Source organism: Malus domestica, chromosome 02, assembly GCF_042453785.1.
Source record: "Malus domestica chromosome 02, GDT2T_hap1".
NCBI classification, from domain to species: domain Eukaryota; kingdom Viridiplantae; phylum Streptophyta; class Magnoliopsida; order Rosales; family Rosaceae; genus Malus; species Malus domestica.
The window spans coordinates 2,226,985-2,245,545 of NC_091662.1; the positions used below are offsets into that span (position 1 = coordinate 2,226,985).

The 18,561-nt window shown below is 37.5% G+C and overlaps 3 protein-coding genes across 3 annotated transcripts; all 3 read right to left on the minus strand.

Annotated features, from left to right (window-relative positions):
* Positions 1-2,012: 2,012 nt before the first annotated feature.
* LOC139189699 (umecyanin-like) lies at positions 2,013-2,491 on the minus strand. The gene is made up of 2 exons (XM_070808827.1): positions 2,326-2,491; positions 2,013-2,179 (listed from the first exon to the last, which is right to left on the minus strand). Exons 1-2 carry the CDS (start codon positions 2,489-2,491, stop codon positions 2,013-2,015), a joined length of 333 nt encoding a protein of 110 aa, XP_070664928.1.
* A 1,676-nt stretch (positions 2,492-4,167) lies between these two features.
* Positions 4,168-4,808, minus strand: LOC103452119 (cucumber peeling cupredoxin-like). The gene is made up of 2 exons (XM_008391615.3): positions 4,613-4,808; positions 4,168-4,478 (listed from the first exon to the last, which is right to left on the minus strand). The coding sequence occupies exons 1-2, from the start codon at positions 4,806-4,808 to the stop codon at positions 4,168-4,170; spliced, it is 507 nt and encodes a 168-aa protein (XP_008389837.3).
* A 12,341-nt stretch (positions 4,809-17,149) lies between these two features.
* On the minus strand, positions 17,150-17,884 carry LOC103452129 (mavicyanin-like). Its single transcript, XM_008391626.4, has 2 exons — positions 17,596-17,884; positions 17,150-17,460 (listed from the first exon to the last, which is right to left on the minus strand). Exons 1-2 carry the CDS (start codon positions 17,789-17,791, stop codon positions 17,150-17,152), a joined length of 507 nt encoding a protein of 168 aa, XP_008389848.2. The 5' UTR covers positions 17,792-17,884.
* Positions 17,885-18,561: the final 677 nt, after the last annotated feature.

The window sequence follows — 18,561 nt, forward strand, 5'->3', positions numbered from 1 at the left end:
CATTGTATCTGATTTTTTTTTTTCCAGAAACAGTGTTATGTTTTGGGTTTTCCAGAAACAGTTTTATGTTTTGGTTTATTTTTTTCAAACATTTTTTTGCCGCTTTATGCCATTAAACTTCTTTGAACTTGTTTCGGCGGCTTTGTTCTGATGAATGCTTCATTTTTCAAATTTGATTTGAACTTTGATTTGGTTGTTTTTGAAATGGGGGAATTCGATTTTATAAGAAGATAGGGAATTATTATGGCAATTTGTTGAGGTTGATCAAGAGTCAAGACAATATCGAATCATTTAGAGGTATTTAAGGAAGTGTAGATTTATAACGGGTTGGGCTTGTAAGTTTGACCAGTGGACAATAGTTTTGGATGATTTTTTTATTAAACTTTGAGCCATTTTGGTTAAATAATATTTTGATATGAATTTTGGTTAAATATTTGTTAGCCCAAACCCTTTTCATTAAAACTCCCTAAATAATATAGATAGGGGTGTGATATCCACACACCCCATTTTACTTCTCACACACCTTTTTACCTTTTTAATTTTCAACCGTCGAATTGGATGAATTGAAGAAGATTAACGGACAGAAATTATTAAGGGGTGTGTGAGAACTAAAATGAGGTGTGTGGATAGCACACCCCTATAGATATACCTGCTGCTAGCCAAAGTAACTTAGTTGGAGAGTGGAGACTATTGATATAAGTAAAATTCTTTGTTATAAGACTTTTGTAGTTGTAATTAACTATAAACAATTATTGCTAGTATGTAAATAAGCATATTATCCTTTTATTTTATTTTTTTTCTGCATTTGTGTGTTAAACCAAGTGGTTAGAGCACCTAAGTTTAAATTTCACTTTTCAAAATTTAGAATGATTTAAGATATCACTTTTGTAAACATTTTACAACAAACATTTTGATTTAATAAAATTTCTCTCATACCGTAGAAATTTCTTTAAAAAATAAAATTTACAACAAATACTGACAAATTAGGGCAATCATAAGTATTTCTATCGGCTAAAGGCATAAGCCACTAGGTACATACCAAAACTCGTTGTACCAGAGAAATTTTTCATTGCACCCGAAGCACATGTTGTATATCATGTGTCGTTATATATATACAGATATATTTTAAGTTGTTAATTTTTACTGGTCACATCTTGGAAACTAAAAAGAACAATATTTTGAGTAGGAGTTCTTACTCATCTTTGATTAGCTAAATATTTTACAATTAAAAATATCAAACTTTGTCACAACACATATTCAGTGACGAAGAGCAACGTCAGCAAAGAGTGAACCAGCCACTAATTTTATAACCTTAACCTTTGACGACTTGCGAAGTCAGCATTAAATGTATCAGAATTTCGTCAGTAAAAGATCAATACTGTCGCTAAACCTCAGAATTTCAATGTACGCACTTCAATATTCGTGGCTTGTACCATGGACACGACATCCGTGGCTGAGATCTCCTTTTGTAATGTGTTGAAACTTCTACTGAAATTTCCCAAAACAAAGGGACGGTTCAAGAAAGTTTATTTTTCTTTTTAACTAGCCGCTAAAAGCCGAAGGCAGTTCATAGTTAATTTGTTGAGAATCTGTCTATGTCCTTTTTCTTAACGTTAATGATAAAAATTCTAAACATTTTGATGCATGGCTATGGAGTGCTAGCTTTTAGCCTACCAAATAAATCTTTGGGTTTTCCTCTCTTGATCACTAGTAGAATATAGGCTAATTATAAATAAAACTACATTGTCGTGATCTTACTAATTCTTAGTTTATTTGCCCCTTGTCGAGGAATTCCAATACATGTGTATGGTTTTTATCGAAAAATAATTCATCATAAAGGACTTTCACGCAATTAAATAACAAATGTTACATATCACACTTTTTTGTGCCCAAGTCTTTCAGAGATAAATTTGACGGGCGGCAGGGAAGTAGCAGGGGTAGGAGGAGCACCACTTGGACTTGGACTTGGAGTATTTGAAGAGGGAGCGAAATAAACCGCAACCTTTTGGCCTTCAGCGCAGTGGCTGGCGATGGTGCAGGTAAAATAATGTGTCTGACGCAGTAAATCCAATTATACTTGGCTTCTGAAGTTCAAGTATGGGATTTGTGGTGTTGCAAATCTCGAAATTTTCCTTGGTTACCATAGCCACGGTATGTTCTCCTTCTGTAAACTTGAAGTCTGCACAAATTAAGCAACGATATCATCATGTAAATTAACTAATTATAATTGAAGGCAATGTGTGACACTTTTCAACATACACATGAAATAAAAGTTACTAATTAATGAACTAATGGTGAATCAGTTCAGAGAAGTTTTTTACACACATAGAGCATCGTTAAGTACAAAGCTATGATTGGCAGCCCATGAAACGTAATAGGCAGCGCCGCCAGGCGGGACAGTCCAACCCAAGTCGTCTCCAACTACATACTCTGTAGCTGCTGTTGTATGTGACATCGTTGCTACTGTTGCCACTGCTATAGCTAGAACCATCACGTTCCTAAAGTTCATGGCTTTGATCATCTTTTCCCTCTCTTTCGTCCTTGTATTAGAAAACGAATGCCAATGTGGTCACCTATTTACATTAGTGTCCGAATATATATGATACTGATATCCGGTAATGTATAATTAATTAGTTAGTTAACTGCACAGTTGCATACAATGTAGTACACAGTACACTTGATCAAATGTTGAAGTTATCAAAACTATTTCATTGTAATCATACTAAAATGATTTCAGACGATCGTGAATAGGATCCTCCGCTAGAATGACCTAGCCGTCTGCCGCACAGAATGTTCTAAACGAATCTATAATAGCTAGAAAAGTGTTCATACTAGTTACTAACTTAACCTGTGCTAACTACTCGTCTAGACCTACTTGACAATATTTCTTATAATCTAAACCGATTATGTATTAGGTGATCATTTAAATACTAGCCCTACAAAATTTTATTGAAACCGAAAGTCATTTAGATATCTATATGTGACATGATAAATAGACGAATAAGATATTGTCAATAAACAAAATGCTTCATAATGATAATCAATCCGATTGGAGTGAACAATAAGGATGAGATGAAAAAATATATATGAGATGAAAAAAATACTTTCATAATAAATAAATGGCCAAATGGTTTATTTTGGATAAAAGTTTTGGCGGAATGGCCTTTGACTGAAGGCCTACTATTTGAATGGTTCTTATCATGGGATTATACTGTACATTTCGTTAAGAGTTTTTCTATTTAAACACGACTACCTATTTAAGTTCATCCCAATTTCTATGTACACACATACACAACAGAAAATGGATGATGTGGAGCGCATGTGGCCGTTAGGCTTCACACTTAGGCAACCTACTTTGATACCATGAAGAAAGTTGGAGTTCCACTATAAAACCAATTAGCACTACGAAGAGTAATCCAAATCAACGTGGGATTCTCTTCAAGGGGATAACTGCTTGTAAAGATAGAGAGAAACTGATTTCCTTGGATTATGATTAAGTGATTACAGACTCTGTTTTAACAGTAATAACCTTTTCTTTCATTCTTCTACTAACTAACAACCTCTCTCGTCTTGTCAGTGGTCAATTACGTCTAAAAGTCGCAGACTCGTCAGTGGCCAAGGAAAGGTTGAACACGAATGAGGCACGAATCCCGTCCTCGTGCTGTTTACTAGGTAGTGCTATTGAATGCACATGCCACACTATCCGTGCTTTATAACCCCCCCCCCCCCCCCCCCAAAAAAAGCCATGATGGTGAGCCTTGGCCACCAAATCCGTGGCTCATGCCTATTTTTCAAGTAGTGTGTTTAAACTTGAAAGCTTCTCCTGGAATCTCAAAATTAAAGGGATGCATTCAGGAAAGAGTGTATTTTTCATATTATCTAGCTAAAGCCAAAGGCAGTTCTTAATTGACCTATTGAGTAAATTAAGTATGCGTTTGAGATGTAGTTCTTCTTTATCTTATATTCTTAATCACTAATGCAGGAGAGATGGAATGCTTTTAGCCTACCAAAAAAATCTTTGGGTTTCTCTCTTAATCAGTTAAATATAGGCTAATTATAAATAGAAGTACACGTTCACGATTTTATTATTTCTTAGCTCTTTCCCCCTTGCTAAGGAATTCCAATACAAGCGTATGATTCACGCCATTAAATAATGAATGTTACAGATTACACTTTCCTGAACCCAAGTTTTTTGGACACAAATGTGAAGGGCAGGGACGCAGCAGGAGGAGGAGCAAGAGGAGCAACACCTGGACTTGGACTTGGAGTGTTTGCAGAGGGAGCGATATAAACCGCAACCTTTTGGCCTCCAGCGCAGTGGCCGGCGAAGGTGCATGTGAAGTAAAATGTGTCTGACGCAAGAAATTGAAGTGCACTTGGTCCATCGAGTTTAAACAAGGGATCTGTGGTGTTGCAAATCTCATAATTCTCCTTGGTTACTAAGGCCACTGTATGTTCTCCTTCTGTGAAGTTGAAGTCTGCACAAACAAGGATATCATCGTGTAAATTAGCTAAAATTGGTCAATGCATGCATGACACTTTTCAACACGCGCTCGCACTCACACAAAAAGATAATGAAATAAATGGAGAATGCAGTAAATAAGTTTATTACATAGAATATCGTCAACTACAAAGCTATACTTTGCAGCCCACGAAGCGTAACTGGCAGCGCCGCCTGGCGGGACAGTCCAACCCAAGTCGTCTCCTACTACATACTCTGCAGCTTCTGTTGTATGCAACATCATTGTTACTGCTGCCAATGTCATAGCTAGAACCATCACATTCCCAAAATTCATGGTTTTAACCATCTTTTCCTGCTCTTTCTTCCTTGTATATTGAAATGAATGTTAATGTGTGTCCTAATTGCATTAGTTTCTGAATATATATATAGAGGACAACTTGAACTTAGGAAACGGTTGAGTGAGACTATCCGCCATGTGATATGAAATGTGCACATTGTGTATGATATCCGGCAGTTTATAATTTATTAAATAATTGCAAAGCTGTATGGGAGATATATAGTACTTGAAGAAATGTTGTAATTATCATAACTAGTTGTTTTATTGTATGAATAATACTAAAAGGGCTTCAGACAAGAATAGGATCCTCCGCTAGAATATTATATCTCAATTGGGAGGAGCCAACTTGGGGATAGTACATGTTTTCCTAAGAAATACGATTTCAATTATATTTTTTAGAAATTAGCAAAGAAAACAAAGTTTAAGTGAGTCATATAACCGGCATCAGGCTGACAAATTACATTGTATATTAGGCTTATTTTTAGTTACGCCTCTTGAAACTCTATTTTGATCTTGTTTTGCCTTTGTAACTAAAAAATTATCACTTTACTTTCTGAAACTCAAAATTCGTTTCACTTTGACTTGTGTAATAACTAAAGACACATGGCAGCTCTATAGGCCACCCTGCCATGTCAGCTAAGGTTTGTTAGAAGTTAGTTGCACTATTAGGAATTGGTTAGTTAAGTGAGCTGGATTGAGAGAGTGCTATGTCATCAAAGAGTGTAAGAATGCTAAATATAGCAACCTAAGTGTAATAGCACTATACCGTTGTAAAAGCAATAACAAAAGCATATTCAGTCTCTCTCTCTTCTTTCATCTTCCACTTCGTTTTCTTGCTGAGCATTCTTCTTCATTTCTTCATTAATTTAGTTCAGTTCTTCATTAATTCAGAATAGTTAAGATGGTACTAGAGCCAGTGATTTTGCTGTGAGGTTTGATTGTTTGCTATGTTTCCAGCTATATTCTAGTGATTTCTTCAGCTGCTGCAACAATGGCAATCTGGGTTTCAAGTGTCAGTGCCGACTTTAGTGAAGATTCATGTGAATTGTTCCAAATTATTCATAATCTCAATGTTCTATGAAGGTTTCTGCGATTCTTTCTTTCAAAGTTGAAAGATTTGGAATTCTTGTTTTCTGGGTAATTCTTGAAGATTGGTTCAGAAAGTTTGTATTTCAGTTTGTTAGAGAAGTAATGATCTTTCTTTGAGGGCACGAAGCCATTCTTGATTAAATCTTGAGATTTTTTGTGGGCACGAAGTCATTTCTGTTTGATTAGTTGAAGTTCTGTTGAGGGCACGAAGTCATTTCTGCTTATTTAGTTGGATTTTTTTGGGCATGAAGTCATTTCCGTTTGATTGAATATTGGTGATTTTCTGAGTTTCTTTGAAAAGGATTGTATCAGGTAGCTGCTTGGTGATTTACATCTTCAGAATCTTGAAGAATCGTAATAAACTTTGTTGATTAATTACATTCTTTCAGTGACAATGACATCACCTTCTGTGAAAATTGAAGGGTTTTTGGGTATGCTGACAATAAAGTTGAATGATAAGAAAACATTTCAGTTTACATCTGTACTAAAAGGGTATAAATTGTTCGGTCTTTTTTATGGATCTGCTAAGTGTCCATCTAAGTTTGTGATTAGCACTGATCAGGGGGTCACTAATACAATTTCTGATGAATTCTTGGAATAAGAATCTGTGAATCTTGCTCTTTTGAGTTTGTTGATTGCTACGTTGTCAGATAAGTCTATTGGACATATTTTAGGCCTTAAAACTAAGAAGCTTGGACCAATTTACATGATAGATATGCTTCTATTTCTAAAGCTAGAGTTAATATTCTGAAAACAGAATTTCAGACCATGCAAAAAGGGGGTAATTCTATTGACCAGTACTTGTTTAAACTCATAAGTATTCAAGAACAATTGATTGCTACTGGTGAAGTTGTGAGTGATAATGATTTCATTGTTGCTGCATCATTTGGTTTGCCAGAGGAATATTTTGTTATTAGAACTGTGATATTTACAAGAGATGCAATTATGTCCTTAAGAGAGTTCAGATAACAGTTGTTCTGTGCAGAAAGAGAAGCTGACTCTGTGGCGAACAATTTATCTCCTAATTTTGTTGGATTGTATATGCAAGGGGCTACTGGATCTGATTCTCAGTCTTCAATGACTCAAGGATCTTCTAGTAATGAAGATGTATTTTTACTACTGGAGGTGTTCTTACACAGATACCAAATGGAGGTTCAACTTTTGGAGGTTCACATCAACAGGGATCTTCTTCATCAACTGCATTTTAGGACTCGCGGAAGCTCTCTTACAACTCCCCGAGGCTCCTAGGACAATTTTGAAGAAGCTTTGACGTCGAAACAACCGAGTCTCGAGGAGCCCGATTTTGGTAAGATATTTCAAGCCATTTTCAGGCCACATCCGTCCATTTTTTGGACTCCAAAGGTTTGAAAATTTTCCCATAAACCAGCTACTTTTTCCAGATTCCGGCGAGTTCAGACGGCGGTGGATGGCGAGGACCACTGGAGAAGACGACAGAATATTCCTAATGGCCGTTAGGCCTCCGTCAACTCTACCTGCGCGTTGTCGGCGCATGTGGCCGTGCCATAGCCGGCGCGTGGTGGCTCGTTTGGCGTTCAAAAATTTTTCTGAAAATTTATGTAGCTCCGTGATGTCGAGTAGATTGATTTCATATATTTAAACCCTAGGTTTGAGCAAACTATGGGGGTTTTATTTAAGTTTCCGTATATGTGCTTTAATTAATTTAAAAATAGTTATTTCACATATAGGAGAAACATATCCCGAGGACTTGAGGGGTTAGGCAAGGCTTGGGGGCTACAATCTGACAACGTATTTGTGACTTGGCAGTTTGTTTTTATACCTATACATAGTTATAGTTTCCATAAATGCGTATTTACTTAATTTTTACGCTTATATTGCCAAGTATCGTTATTGTGCTATTAATTGTGATACATGCTGCTATATGGTTGTGATATTACTGTAATGACATTTATACATAATTGTACATGTTCATCTTGCTGCACCCTCGTGTTAGTACTCGCCCCAGGGCCAGGGCCAGTCTTTCACGTATATGTTCACATCCGCATCATTCGCTTGCCTTGGATCCAAGTTAGGTGCCAGTCCTGTCGCACAATTTGCATTAGGCAATTGCGACTCATATGTGACCGTGCTTTTGCACCAGCCTTCACGTGATCGTAATACTAGAGCGTATTGATTACACCCAGTCTTGTTCGCATCAGAAATTATCTGTACGAATTCGTGTGTCAGCTTAGATGGATGAGCACTTGTTTATACTTGATTATCACATGATTATATTATTGTGGCATTTGATATATCATGACTTGGCATATTTCTGGTTATATTGTTGTTGTATTATTGTTTACATACTTATGTAATATGTTTTAAGGAAACTATACTTGTTTTACAGCAAATGGTTACTATGTTCGAAATTAAAGGTTTTTCTTACGAACATTGTTTTGTTGACTCGCTCAACTTTGTTTTTCGCCCCTGCAGGACCTAGATAGTTGTACTCTCTGTGGCATTCGAGGAACTTTCGGCAGTTCTGACATTATCTCTGTTTAGAAGTATGAACTTATCTACTATTGTGTAATAAGTGTACTTTAGCAACTTTGACCACCTTATTGTAGTCGTACTGTCTATTATGCTCTGAATAATTGTAGTGGGTTCTTCCCACGACTGCGCACTCTTTCACTGTTTAGTTTAAATTACTTCTGGTTTGGTTTTAATTTATTCACTTTTTCACAGCACTTACCCTTATGGTTACATCACCTCACGGTGACGGCCAGCATGCTTCGAGCTCCGTCGGTCAGGGTGTGTCAGTAGGAGTTACTACTCATCTTTGAGTGGCTAAGTATTGTTCAACTAAAAATATCAAACTTAAAACTTTGTCACGACACATATTCAGTGACGATGAGCAACGTCAGCAAAGAGTGAACCGGCCACTAATTTTATAACCTTAACCTTTGACGACTTGTGAAGTTAGCATGAAAACTAAAGAAAATGACTTGAAAACTTTGAATTTTATAACCTTAACCTTTGACGACTTGTGAAGTCAGCATGAAAACTAAAGAAAATGACTTGAAAACTTTGAGTTTTAACCAAAATGACAAAAAGGTGTTGTAAGTGAATAGTACCATAAGTGACATTTTAGAGTAAAAATGTCTTTAACGTTAAAAGTGAACAGTACCAGAAGTGTTTCGTTAAGACTCCCATAAATGTATCAAAATTTCGTCAGTAAAAGATCAATATTGTCGCTAAAACTCAGAATTTCAATGTACGCGCTTCAATATTCGTGGCTTGTGAAAAAAAAAAAAAAACCCACGTGTGGTGAGCCATGGACATGACATCCGTGGCTCGGCTTTCCTTTTGTAGTAGCGTGTGTTGAAACTTCTACTGAAATTTCCCAAAATAAAGGGACGATTCAAGAGAGTTTATTTTTCTTTTTAACTAGCAGCTAAAAGCCGAAGGCAGTTCATAGTTAATTTATTGAGAATCTGTCTATGTCCTTTTTCTTAACGTTAATGATAAAAATTGTAAACATTTTGATGCATGGCTATGGAGTGCTAGCTTTTAGCCTACCAAATAAATCTTTGGGTTTTCCTCTCTTGATCACTATAGTAGAATATAGGCTAATTATAAATAAAAGTACACTGCCGTGATCTTACTAATTCTTAGTTTATTTGCCCCTTGTCAAGGAATTCCAATACATGTGTATGGTTTTTATCGAAAAATAATTCATCATAAAGGACTTCACGCAATTAAATAACAAATGTTACATATCACACTTTTCTGTGCCCAAGTATTTTAGAGAGAAATTTGACGGGCGGCAGGGAAGTAGCAGGGGTAGGAGGAGCACCACTTGGACTTGGACTTGGAGTATTTGAAGAGGGAGAGAAATAAACCGCAACCTTTTGGCCTTCAGCGCAGTGGCCGGCGATGGTGCAGGTGAAATAATATGTGTCTGACGCAGTAAATCCAATAATACTTGGTTTCTGGAGTTCAAATATGGGATTTGTGGTGTTGCAAATCTCGAAATTTTCCTTGGTTACCATAGCCACGGTATGTTCTCCTTCTATAAACTTGAAGTCTGCACAAATTAAGCAACGATATCATCATGTAAATTAACTAATTATAATTAAAGGCAATGTGTGACACTTTTCAACATACACATAAAAATAAAAGTTACTAGTTAATGAACTAATGGTGAATCAGTTCAGAGAAGTTTTTTACACACGTAGAACATCGTTAAGTACAAAGCTATGATTGGCAGCCCATGAAACGTAATAGGCAGCGCCGCCGGGCGGGACAGTCCAACCCAAGTCGTCTCCAACTACATACTCTGTAGCTGCTGTTGTATGTGACATCGTTGCTACTGTTGCCACTGCTATAGCTAGAACCATCACGTTCCTAAAGTTCATGGCTTTGATCATCTTTTCCTCCTCTTTCGTCCTTGTATTAGGAAACGAATGCCAATGTGGTCACCTAATTGCATTAGTGTCCGAATATATATGATACTGATATCCGGCAATGTATAATTAGTTAGCTAGTTAACTGCACGGTTGCATACAATGTAGTCCACAGTACACTTGATCAAATGTTGAAGTTATCAAAACTATTTCATTGTAATCATACTAAAATGCTTTCAGACGATCGTGAATAGGATCCTCCGCTAGAATGACCTAGCCGTCTGCCGCTCAGAATGTTCTAAACGAATCTATAACAGCTAGAAAAGTGTTCATAATAGTTACTAACTTAACATGTGCTAACTACTCGTCTAGACCTACTTGACAATATTTCTTATCTGAACCCATTATGTATTAGGTGATCATTTAAATACTAGCCCTACAAAATTTTATTGAAATCCAAAGTCATTTAGATATCTATCTGTGACACGATATATAGACAAATAAGATATTGTCAATAAACAAAAAATTTCATAATAATAATCAAACCGATTTGAGTGAACAATAAGGATGAGATGATGACCTTAAGAGTGAACAGTCATGAAAAATTACTTTGTGAACAGGCCTAGATGAGTGGTTTGTTGAAGAATCAACACCAGCCCAAAAGCCCCAGATTTAATTAAGCCCAGTTTATTTGTGAAAAAATTCCTACATAACTCTAGAATAAGAAGTTGGTTAACAAACCAAATTCTAGAGTAATCGAAAATACTAAAGAATAATCTAGATGGGCATTCTTAGCCAAGTAATAAAGTTGGCTACTAAGAAGGGCTTGTATGTCGGTGCAGTATGTGCATGAATATGCACTAGAAAGTGCTAGTAAAGTCGGCAACCATGCCTATAAATATGGGTGTGGTGTTGTAAGCTTGTAATAAGAAGAAGTAGGCAACCAAGTGAGAGTGAGAAGTAAGAGTAGTCTTGTGAGGAGTGTGAGTGATTTAGAGTTTGTCTCTAGAAAGTGAGTGAGTGTCATAGCTTCTCAAGTGTGTCCTTGAGAGTTTGAGTATTGTAATATTTTGTGTGTGTAATACAAGTAATTTGTTTACTTGTGTTGTCTCTCCAACACTTTTGTTAGAGTTGTGTACTCTAACTTTTTCTCAACAATTGGTATCAGAGCGGTACGATCAGGGACCGTCTCTAGTGAAGTTTTTAAGAATTGTGAGAAGTTTAGTACTTCGCAAGATTATTAGTTAATCTTGTTCGGCTCATCAAAATTTTGCCGACACGATGGGAGATCTTCAAGTTGTTGGAGGAATCAAGAAGTTAAACAACAAAAATTACAACACATAGTCGACGTGTATGGAGTCTTACCTACAAGGCCAAGATCTTTGGGATGTCGTCGGCGGTAATGAAGTTATACAGCCGGAAGAAGACACCAGTGGCATTTTGAGGAAGTGGAAGATCAAGGCAGGGAAAGCCATGTTTGCCCTAAAAACTATAGTCGAAGATGACATGTTGGAGCACATACGGAAGGCTTAGACACCGAAAAAAGCGTAGGACACCTACGCCACACTCTTTTCAAATAGGAACGATACAAGACTACAGCTTCTCGAGAACGAGTTGTTATCGGTGGCCCAACGAGACATGAATTAGATCCTAGTGCTTCCATTGTAGAATCCAGGATAAAAGGAATAATTATCCATGGATTAAGACCTGAATATCGAGGCTTCGTTGCTGCTGTACAAGGATGGCCGACCCAACCATCACTTGTTGAGTTTGAGAATTTGCTTGCCGATCAAGAAGTTTTGGCAAAGCAAATGGGAGGGGTCTTGTCAAGAGGTGAGGAGGAAGCACTATACACCGAAAGTAAAGGCAGTTTTAAGCGGCGTGCTGGTAGTGGATCTAAAAGAAATGGTGACAAGGAAAAAGGTCATCAAGGAATAGGGAGTTCTCGACCAAGGGGAGTTCCGAAGTATCACGGCAACCATGGTCAGTCCCAGAATAATAAAATGTTTGAGGGCAAGTGTTACAATTGTGGAAAGAATGGCCACATGTCGAAGGATTGCTAGTTCAAAAGGCCTGCAGAAAGTAACGTCGCCAACTCAGAGAAGAAAAATGAAGATGATTGGGATGTCATTGCGTCTCTAGCCCTGGAGGAAGAATGGGACGCTGGAGCATCCGTTGCTATGGAAAAGCAAGAATCAGCTCTCACAGCAGCAAGTCCGGAGTCGATTGACTACCAGAATGATTAGATTGGGGATTCAGGCCGCTCAAACCATATGACAGGTGATGAGAAAAAGTTACAAAGTCTGACTAAGTACAAAGGAGGCCACTTAGTGGTGACGGCTAACGACTCGAGGCTACCGATTGCTCACATCGACAAGACAGTAATTGAGCCCCGATACAACACTAACCATGTGCCGCTTCAAGATGTCTACCATGTTCCAGGTATGAAGAAAAATCTACTTTCAGTGCCGTAACTGACGTCATTGGGAAATTATGTCTTTTTGGTCCACGAGATGTGAAGGTGTATCGACACCTCAATATCTTAGGGACGCCAACAATGGAGGGACGGCAGTGCAATCAATCTATGTAATGTCAGCAGAAACTGCATAAGTAGACAAGACAAGGAAAAATGAGACAGCAGATTTATGGCATATGAGATTAGGTCACATTAGCTATCACAAGCTAAATGTGATGATGGAGAAGTCAATGCTTAAGGGGCTACCTCAGCTTGACGTGAGAATAGACACGGTTTGTGCAGGATGCCAGTATGGTAAAGCACATCAACTACCATACGAAGAGTCGAAGTTTAAAGCGAAATATCCATTGGAGTTGGTTCATTCTGATATGTTCGAGCCCGTCAAGCAACCATCAATAAGTGGAATGCGATACATGGTGAAGTTCATTGATGACTTCTCCAGGTATGTTTGGGTTTTCTTTATGAAAGAAAAATCTGAAACATTTTCAAAATTTAAAAAGTTTAAGAAGACAGTTGAAGGAGAAGTGGGAAAAAAGATCTGTTGCATACGCACGGATAATGGAGGAGAATATACCTCGAATGATTTTTCCCAGTATCTACGAGAATGTAGAATACATCACCAGTTCACATGTGCCAACACGCCACAACATAATGGCGTAGCGGAAAGAAAGAACCAGCATCTTGCATAAATATGTCGAAGTATGCTCCATGCCAAGAATGTACCAGGAAGGTATTGGGCCGAAGCAATGAGAACTGCAGCTCATGTGATCAACAGGCTTCCTCAACCAAGGTTAGAATTTGTCTCACCCTTTGAAAAACTGTGGGATATGAAACCTACAGTTAGTTACTTTCAAGTCTTTGGCTGTGTGTGCTACGTATTTGTTCCAAGTCATTTACATAGCAAGTTTGACAAGAATGCAGTCCGATGTATCTTTATGGGATACGACAGCCAAAGAAAATGGTGGAAATGTTGTGATCCTACGACTGGAAGGTGTTACACATCACGAGATGTGGTGTTTGATGAAGCATCTTCTTGGTGGTCTTCAGAAAAAAAGGCATTGCCTTATTCGAGAGAGATTGAAGATAAGCTGCAACAGAAGATGGGGGAGCAAAATGTTCGAATCCAATCAAGACCAGATGAATATGAGGATTCACTTGATGGTGATGGTGTTGAGAAAGCAGTGCCCCAAAACCCTTGGCAAGCTGACGTATATCAACAACCAAAAGAAGATAGACCTAGTGAAGTGGAAGTATCAACTCCACAATCATAACTAAGAAGGTCAACAAGAATCCGGAAGCCAAATCCTAAATACGCCAATGCAGCCATAGAAGAAGAAGCAGTTGAACCTAAGTGGCTCAAAGTTAGGAGAAGAAGTCACTGTACTTGAGCAATATCAAACTTGGAACTTAGTGCCAAAGCCAAGGGAGGTAAAACGTTATCAACTTGGTATGGAGAAAAGAATGAGCTAGTGTTGAGGGGGAGTGTTGAAGAATCAACACCAGCCCAAAAGGCCCATATTTAATTAAGCCCAATTTATTTGTGAAGAAATTCCTACATAACTCTAGAATAAGAAGTTGGTTAACAAACCAAATTCTAGAGTAATCTAAAATACTAAAGAATAATCTAGATGGGCATTCTTAGCCAAGTAATAAAGTCGGCTACTAAGAAGGGCTTGTATGTCGGTGCAGTATGTGCATGAATATGCACTAGAAAGTGCTAGTAAAGTCGGCAACCATGCCTATAAATATGGGTGTGGTGTTGTAAGCTTGTAAGAAGAAGTAGGCAACTAAGTGAGAGTGAGAAGTAAGAGTAGTCTTGTGAGGAGTGTGAGTGATTTAGAGTTTGTCTCTAGAAAGTTAGTGAGTGTCATAGCTTCTCAAGTGTGTCCTTGAGAGTTTGAGTATTGTAATATTTTGTGTGTGTAATACAAGTAATTTGTTTATTTATGTTGTCTCTCTAACACTTTTGTTAGAGTTGTGTACTCTTAACTTTTTCTCAACATGGTTTGCGTAGTATTAATTACTATCTATCATTATAATGTGTTTTGTTTTATTCCAAAATAATGAAATCTTTTTGGGAAACCTTCCTTTTTAGAGAGAGCCATGAATAAAACTCGTCATAAGGGGAGGAGGAAGGAGAAGCACCTCTTCTTTTTTAGTCCATCATAGTGAACAATATATTGTAGACTTAGTCATTGTCTAAACCATGCTTAGATATGAGTTCCCATCGCTTATTTTTCGTTCATTTTTCAATTAATCGAATCATTTTCCCAAAAACCTCCCTGTAAATTTATACTTTCCTCTAAATCTAATGTCACCTAGCCTATGAAGTTGGATCCAGCGAATCTTAATCTTCTTAAGATTCGTCTATTGTTCTACAAGTGTTGATGACAAGTATTGTGCACCGAGAAACGCCACAAAATACGCGTTCAACTGTATGCATTAAGCTTTGTGCACATGATTATATGTATAATATGAATTGTTTATTTATTAGTTCTTGTTGAAAACTCATCCCTGTTAAGTTTGAGTCAACTTGAAAAAAAACGTGTAGTATATTGTGATCAAACAAATAGATGAAAAAAAAAATATACGAGTTGAAAAAAATACTTTCAAAATAAATAAATGGCCAAATGATTTATTTTGGATAAAAGTTTTGGCGGAATGGCCTTTGACTGAAGACCTACTATTTGAATGGTTCTTATCATGGGATTATACTGTACATTTCATTAAGAGTTTTTCTATTTAAACACGACTACCTATTTAAGTTCATCTCAATTTCTATGTACATACATACACAACAAAAAATTGATGATGTGGAACGCATGTGGCCGTTAGGCTTCACATTTAGGCAACCTACTTTGATACTATGAAGAAAGTTGGAGTTCTACTATAAAACCAATTAGTACTATAAAGAGTAATCTAATCAACGTGGGATTCTCTTCAAGGGGAGAACTGCTTGTAAGAGCAAGTCCACCCATGGACATTGCTCGGGGGACAGGGGAGAGGAAAGGGCCCGAGGCCCGGTGGACAATACTCCAGCCTTGGAGAGCCTGAGTGAGGGTGGGAGCCCGAGGGCCGGGGGGTGGGGAATTGACGGGCCTACAGCCCGAGGGCCAAGCCTTATTTAATTTTTTTTGTGTCAGGCGCGTGCCCCTCACTCGCGAGTGGGAGCGCATCGCCCGATCGGAAATCAGGCGCCAGGGCCCACGCGCGCAGAGATGCCCAGTGACCGATGGAAAGCCACGTGGCTTCCCACGGTCCGTTCGATCCCAAAAGGTTTAAATACTAGTTGTCCGATGCAAGGGTAATAAAAAGAAAAAATAGTTTTAAAATTAAGAAAAGTTATTGTTGTGACACGTGGCACAATCTGGAGTGTTGGAATTCAATTTTTTTTAAATCCAACAGCAGAGATTAATTGTTTGAATAAAAAATTTTAAAAAAAATGTAAAAAATTGTAAAAAATCTGAAAAAAAATTTGTAAAAAATTCTTTTTACTTTTCTATAAATACCACTTCTTCTCCATCTACCTTACACCACAATGACACGTGGCGCAACGAGAACGATTTAAAAATTCTTATCCGAAATTACAAATAATTTTATTTTGTATTATTTAAACAAACAAAAAAAACTAATATTTTATTGCCTATTGCCAGGGGGGAGGGCTCCAATGGTGGAGATGCAAATGGCAATTTACTATTCATTAATGACAGTTACTATTCATTAAAGGCAGTTACTGTTCAATAGGGTGGATTGCCAGAGGGGAAGGCTCCATAGGTGGAGTTGCTCTAAAGAAAGATAGAAACTAATTTCCATAGATTATGATAAAGTGATTACAGACTCTGTTTTAACAGTAATAACCTTTTCTTACATTCTTCTACTAACTAACAACCTCTCTTGTGGCCAAGTAAAGGTTGAACACGAATGAGGCACGAATCCCGTCCTCGTGCTGTTTACTAGGTAGTGCTATTGAATGCACATGCCACACTATCCGTGCTTTCGAACCCCACCCCCCCCCAACAAAAATAAATAAAAAATAAAAATAAAAAGCCATGATGGTGAGCGTTGGTCACCAAATCCGTGGAATCTCAAAATTAAAGGGATGCATTCAGGAAAGAGTGTATTTTTCATATTATCTAGCTAAAGCCAAAGGCAGTTCTTAATTAACCTATTGAGTAAATTAAGTCTGCGTTTGAGATGTAGTTCTTCTTTATCTTATATTCTTAATCACTAATGCAGGAGAGATGGAATGCTTTTAGCCTAACAAAAAAATCTTTGGGTTTCTCTCTTAATCAGTTAAATATAGGCTAATTATAAATAGAAGTACACGTTCACGATTTTATTATTTCTTAGCTCTTTCCCCCTTGCTAAGGAATTCCAATACAAGCGTATGATTCACGCCATTAAATAATGAATGTTACAGATTACACTTTCCTGAACCCAAGTTTTTTGGACACAAATGTGAAGGGCAGGGACGCAGCAGCAGCAGGAGGAAGAGGAGCAACACCTGGACTTGGACTTGGAGTGTTTGCAGAGGGAGCGATATAAACCGCAACCTTTTGGCCTCCAGCGCAGTGGCCGGCGAAGGTGCATGTGAAGTAAAATGTGTCTGACGCAAGAAATTGAAGTGCAATTGGTCCATCGAGTTTAGACCAGGGATCTGTGGTGTTGCAAATCTCATAATTCTCCTTGGTTACTAAAGCCACAGTATGTTCTCCTTCTGTGAAGTTGAAGTCTGCACAAAACAAGGATATCATCGTGTAAATTAGCTAAAATTGGTCAATGCATGCATGACACTTTTCAACACGCGCTCGCACTCACACAAAATGATAATGAAATAAATGGAGAAAGCAGGAAATAAGTTGATTACATAGAATATCGTCAACTACAAACCTATACTTTGCAGCCCACGAAGCGTAACTGGCAGCGCCGCCTGGCGGGACAGTCCAACCCAAGTCGTCTCCTACTACATACTCTGCAGCTTCTGTTGTATGCAACATCATTGATACTGCCGCCAATGCCATAGCTAGAACCATCACATTCCCAAAATTCATGGTTTTAACCATCTTTTCCTGCTCTTTCTTCCTTGTATATTGAAATGAATGTTAATGTGTGTCCTAATTGCATTAGTTTCTGAATGTACATATAGAAGACAACTTGAATTTAGGAAACGGTTGAGTGAGAATATCCGAATATGATATGTGCACATTGTGTATGATATCCGGCAGTTTATAATTTATTAAATAATTGCAAAGCTGTATGGGAGATATATAGTACTTGAAGAAATGTTGTAATTATCATAACTAGTTGTTTTATTGTATGAATAATACTAAAAGGGCTTCAGACGAAAATAGGATCCTCCGCTAGAAAAGTACATCTCAATTGGGCGGAGCCAGTTTGGGGATAATACAGGTTTTCCTTAGAAATACGATTTCAATTATATTTTTTAGAAATTAGCAAAAAATAAAGTTTTAGTGAGTCATATTACCGGCAACAGGCTAACAAATTACATTGTATATTAGGCTTATTTTTAGCTACGTCTTATTGAACTCTATTTTGATATCGTTTTGCCTTCGTAACTAAAAAATTATTACTTTATTTTTTAAAACTCAAAATTCGTTCCAGTTTGATTTGTGTAATAACTAAAGACATATGACAACTCCATAGGCCTCCTTGTCATGTCAGCTGTGGTTTATTAGAAGTTAGTTGCACTATTAGGAAATGGTTAGTTAAGAGAGCTGGAATGAGAGAGTGCTATGTAATCGAAGAATGTAAGAATGCAATATATAGCAACCTGGAAAGGGATTTTTTGTAACATCCAACATCGATCAACAGA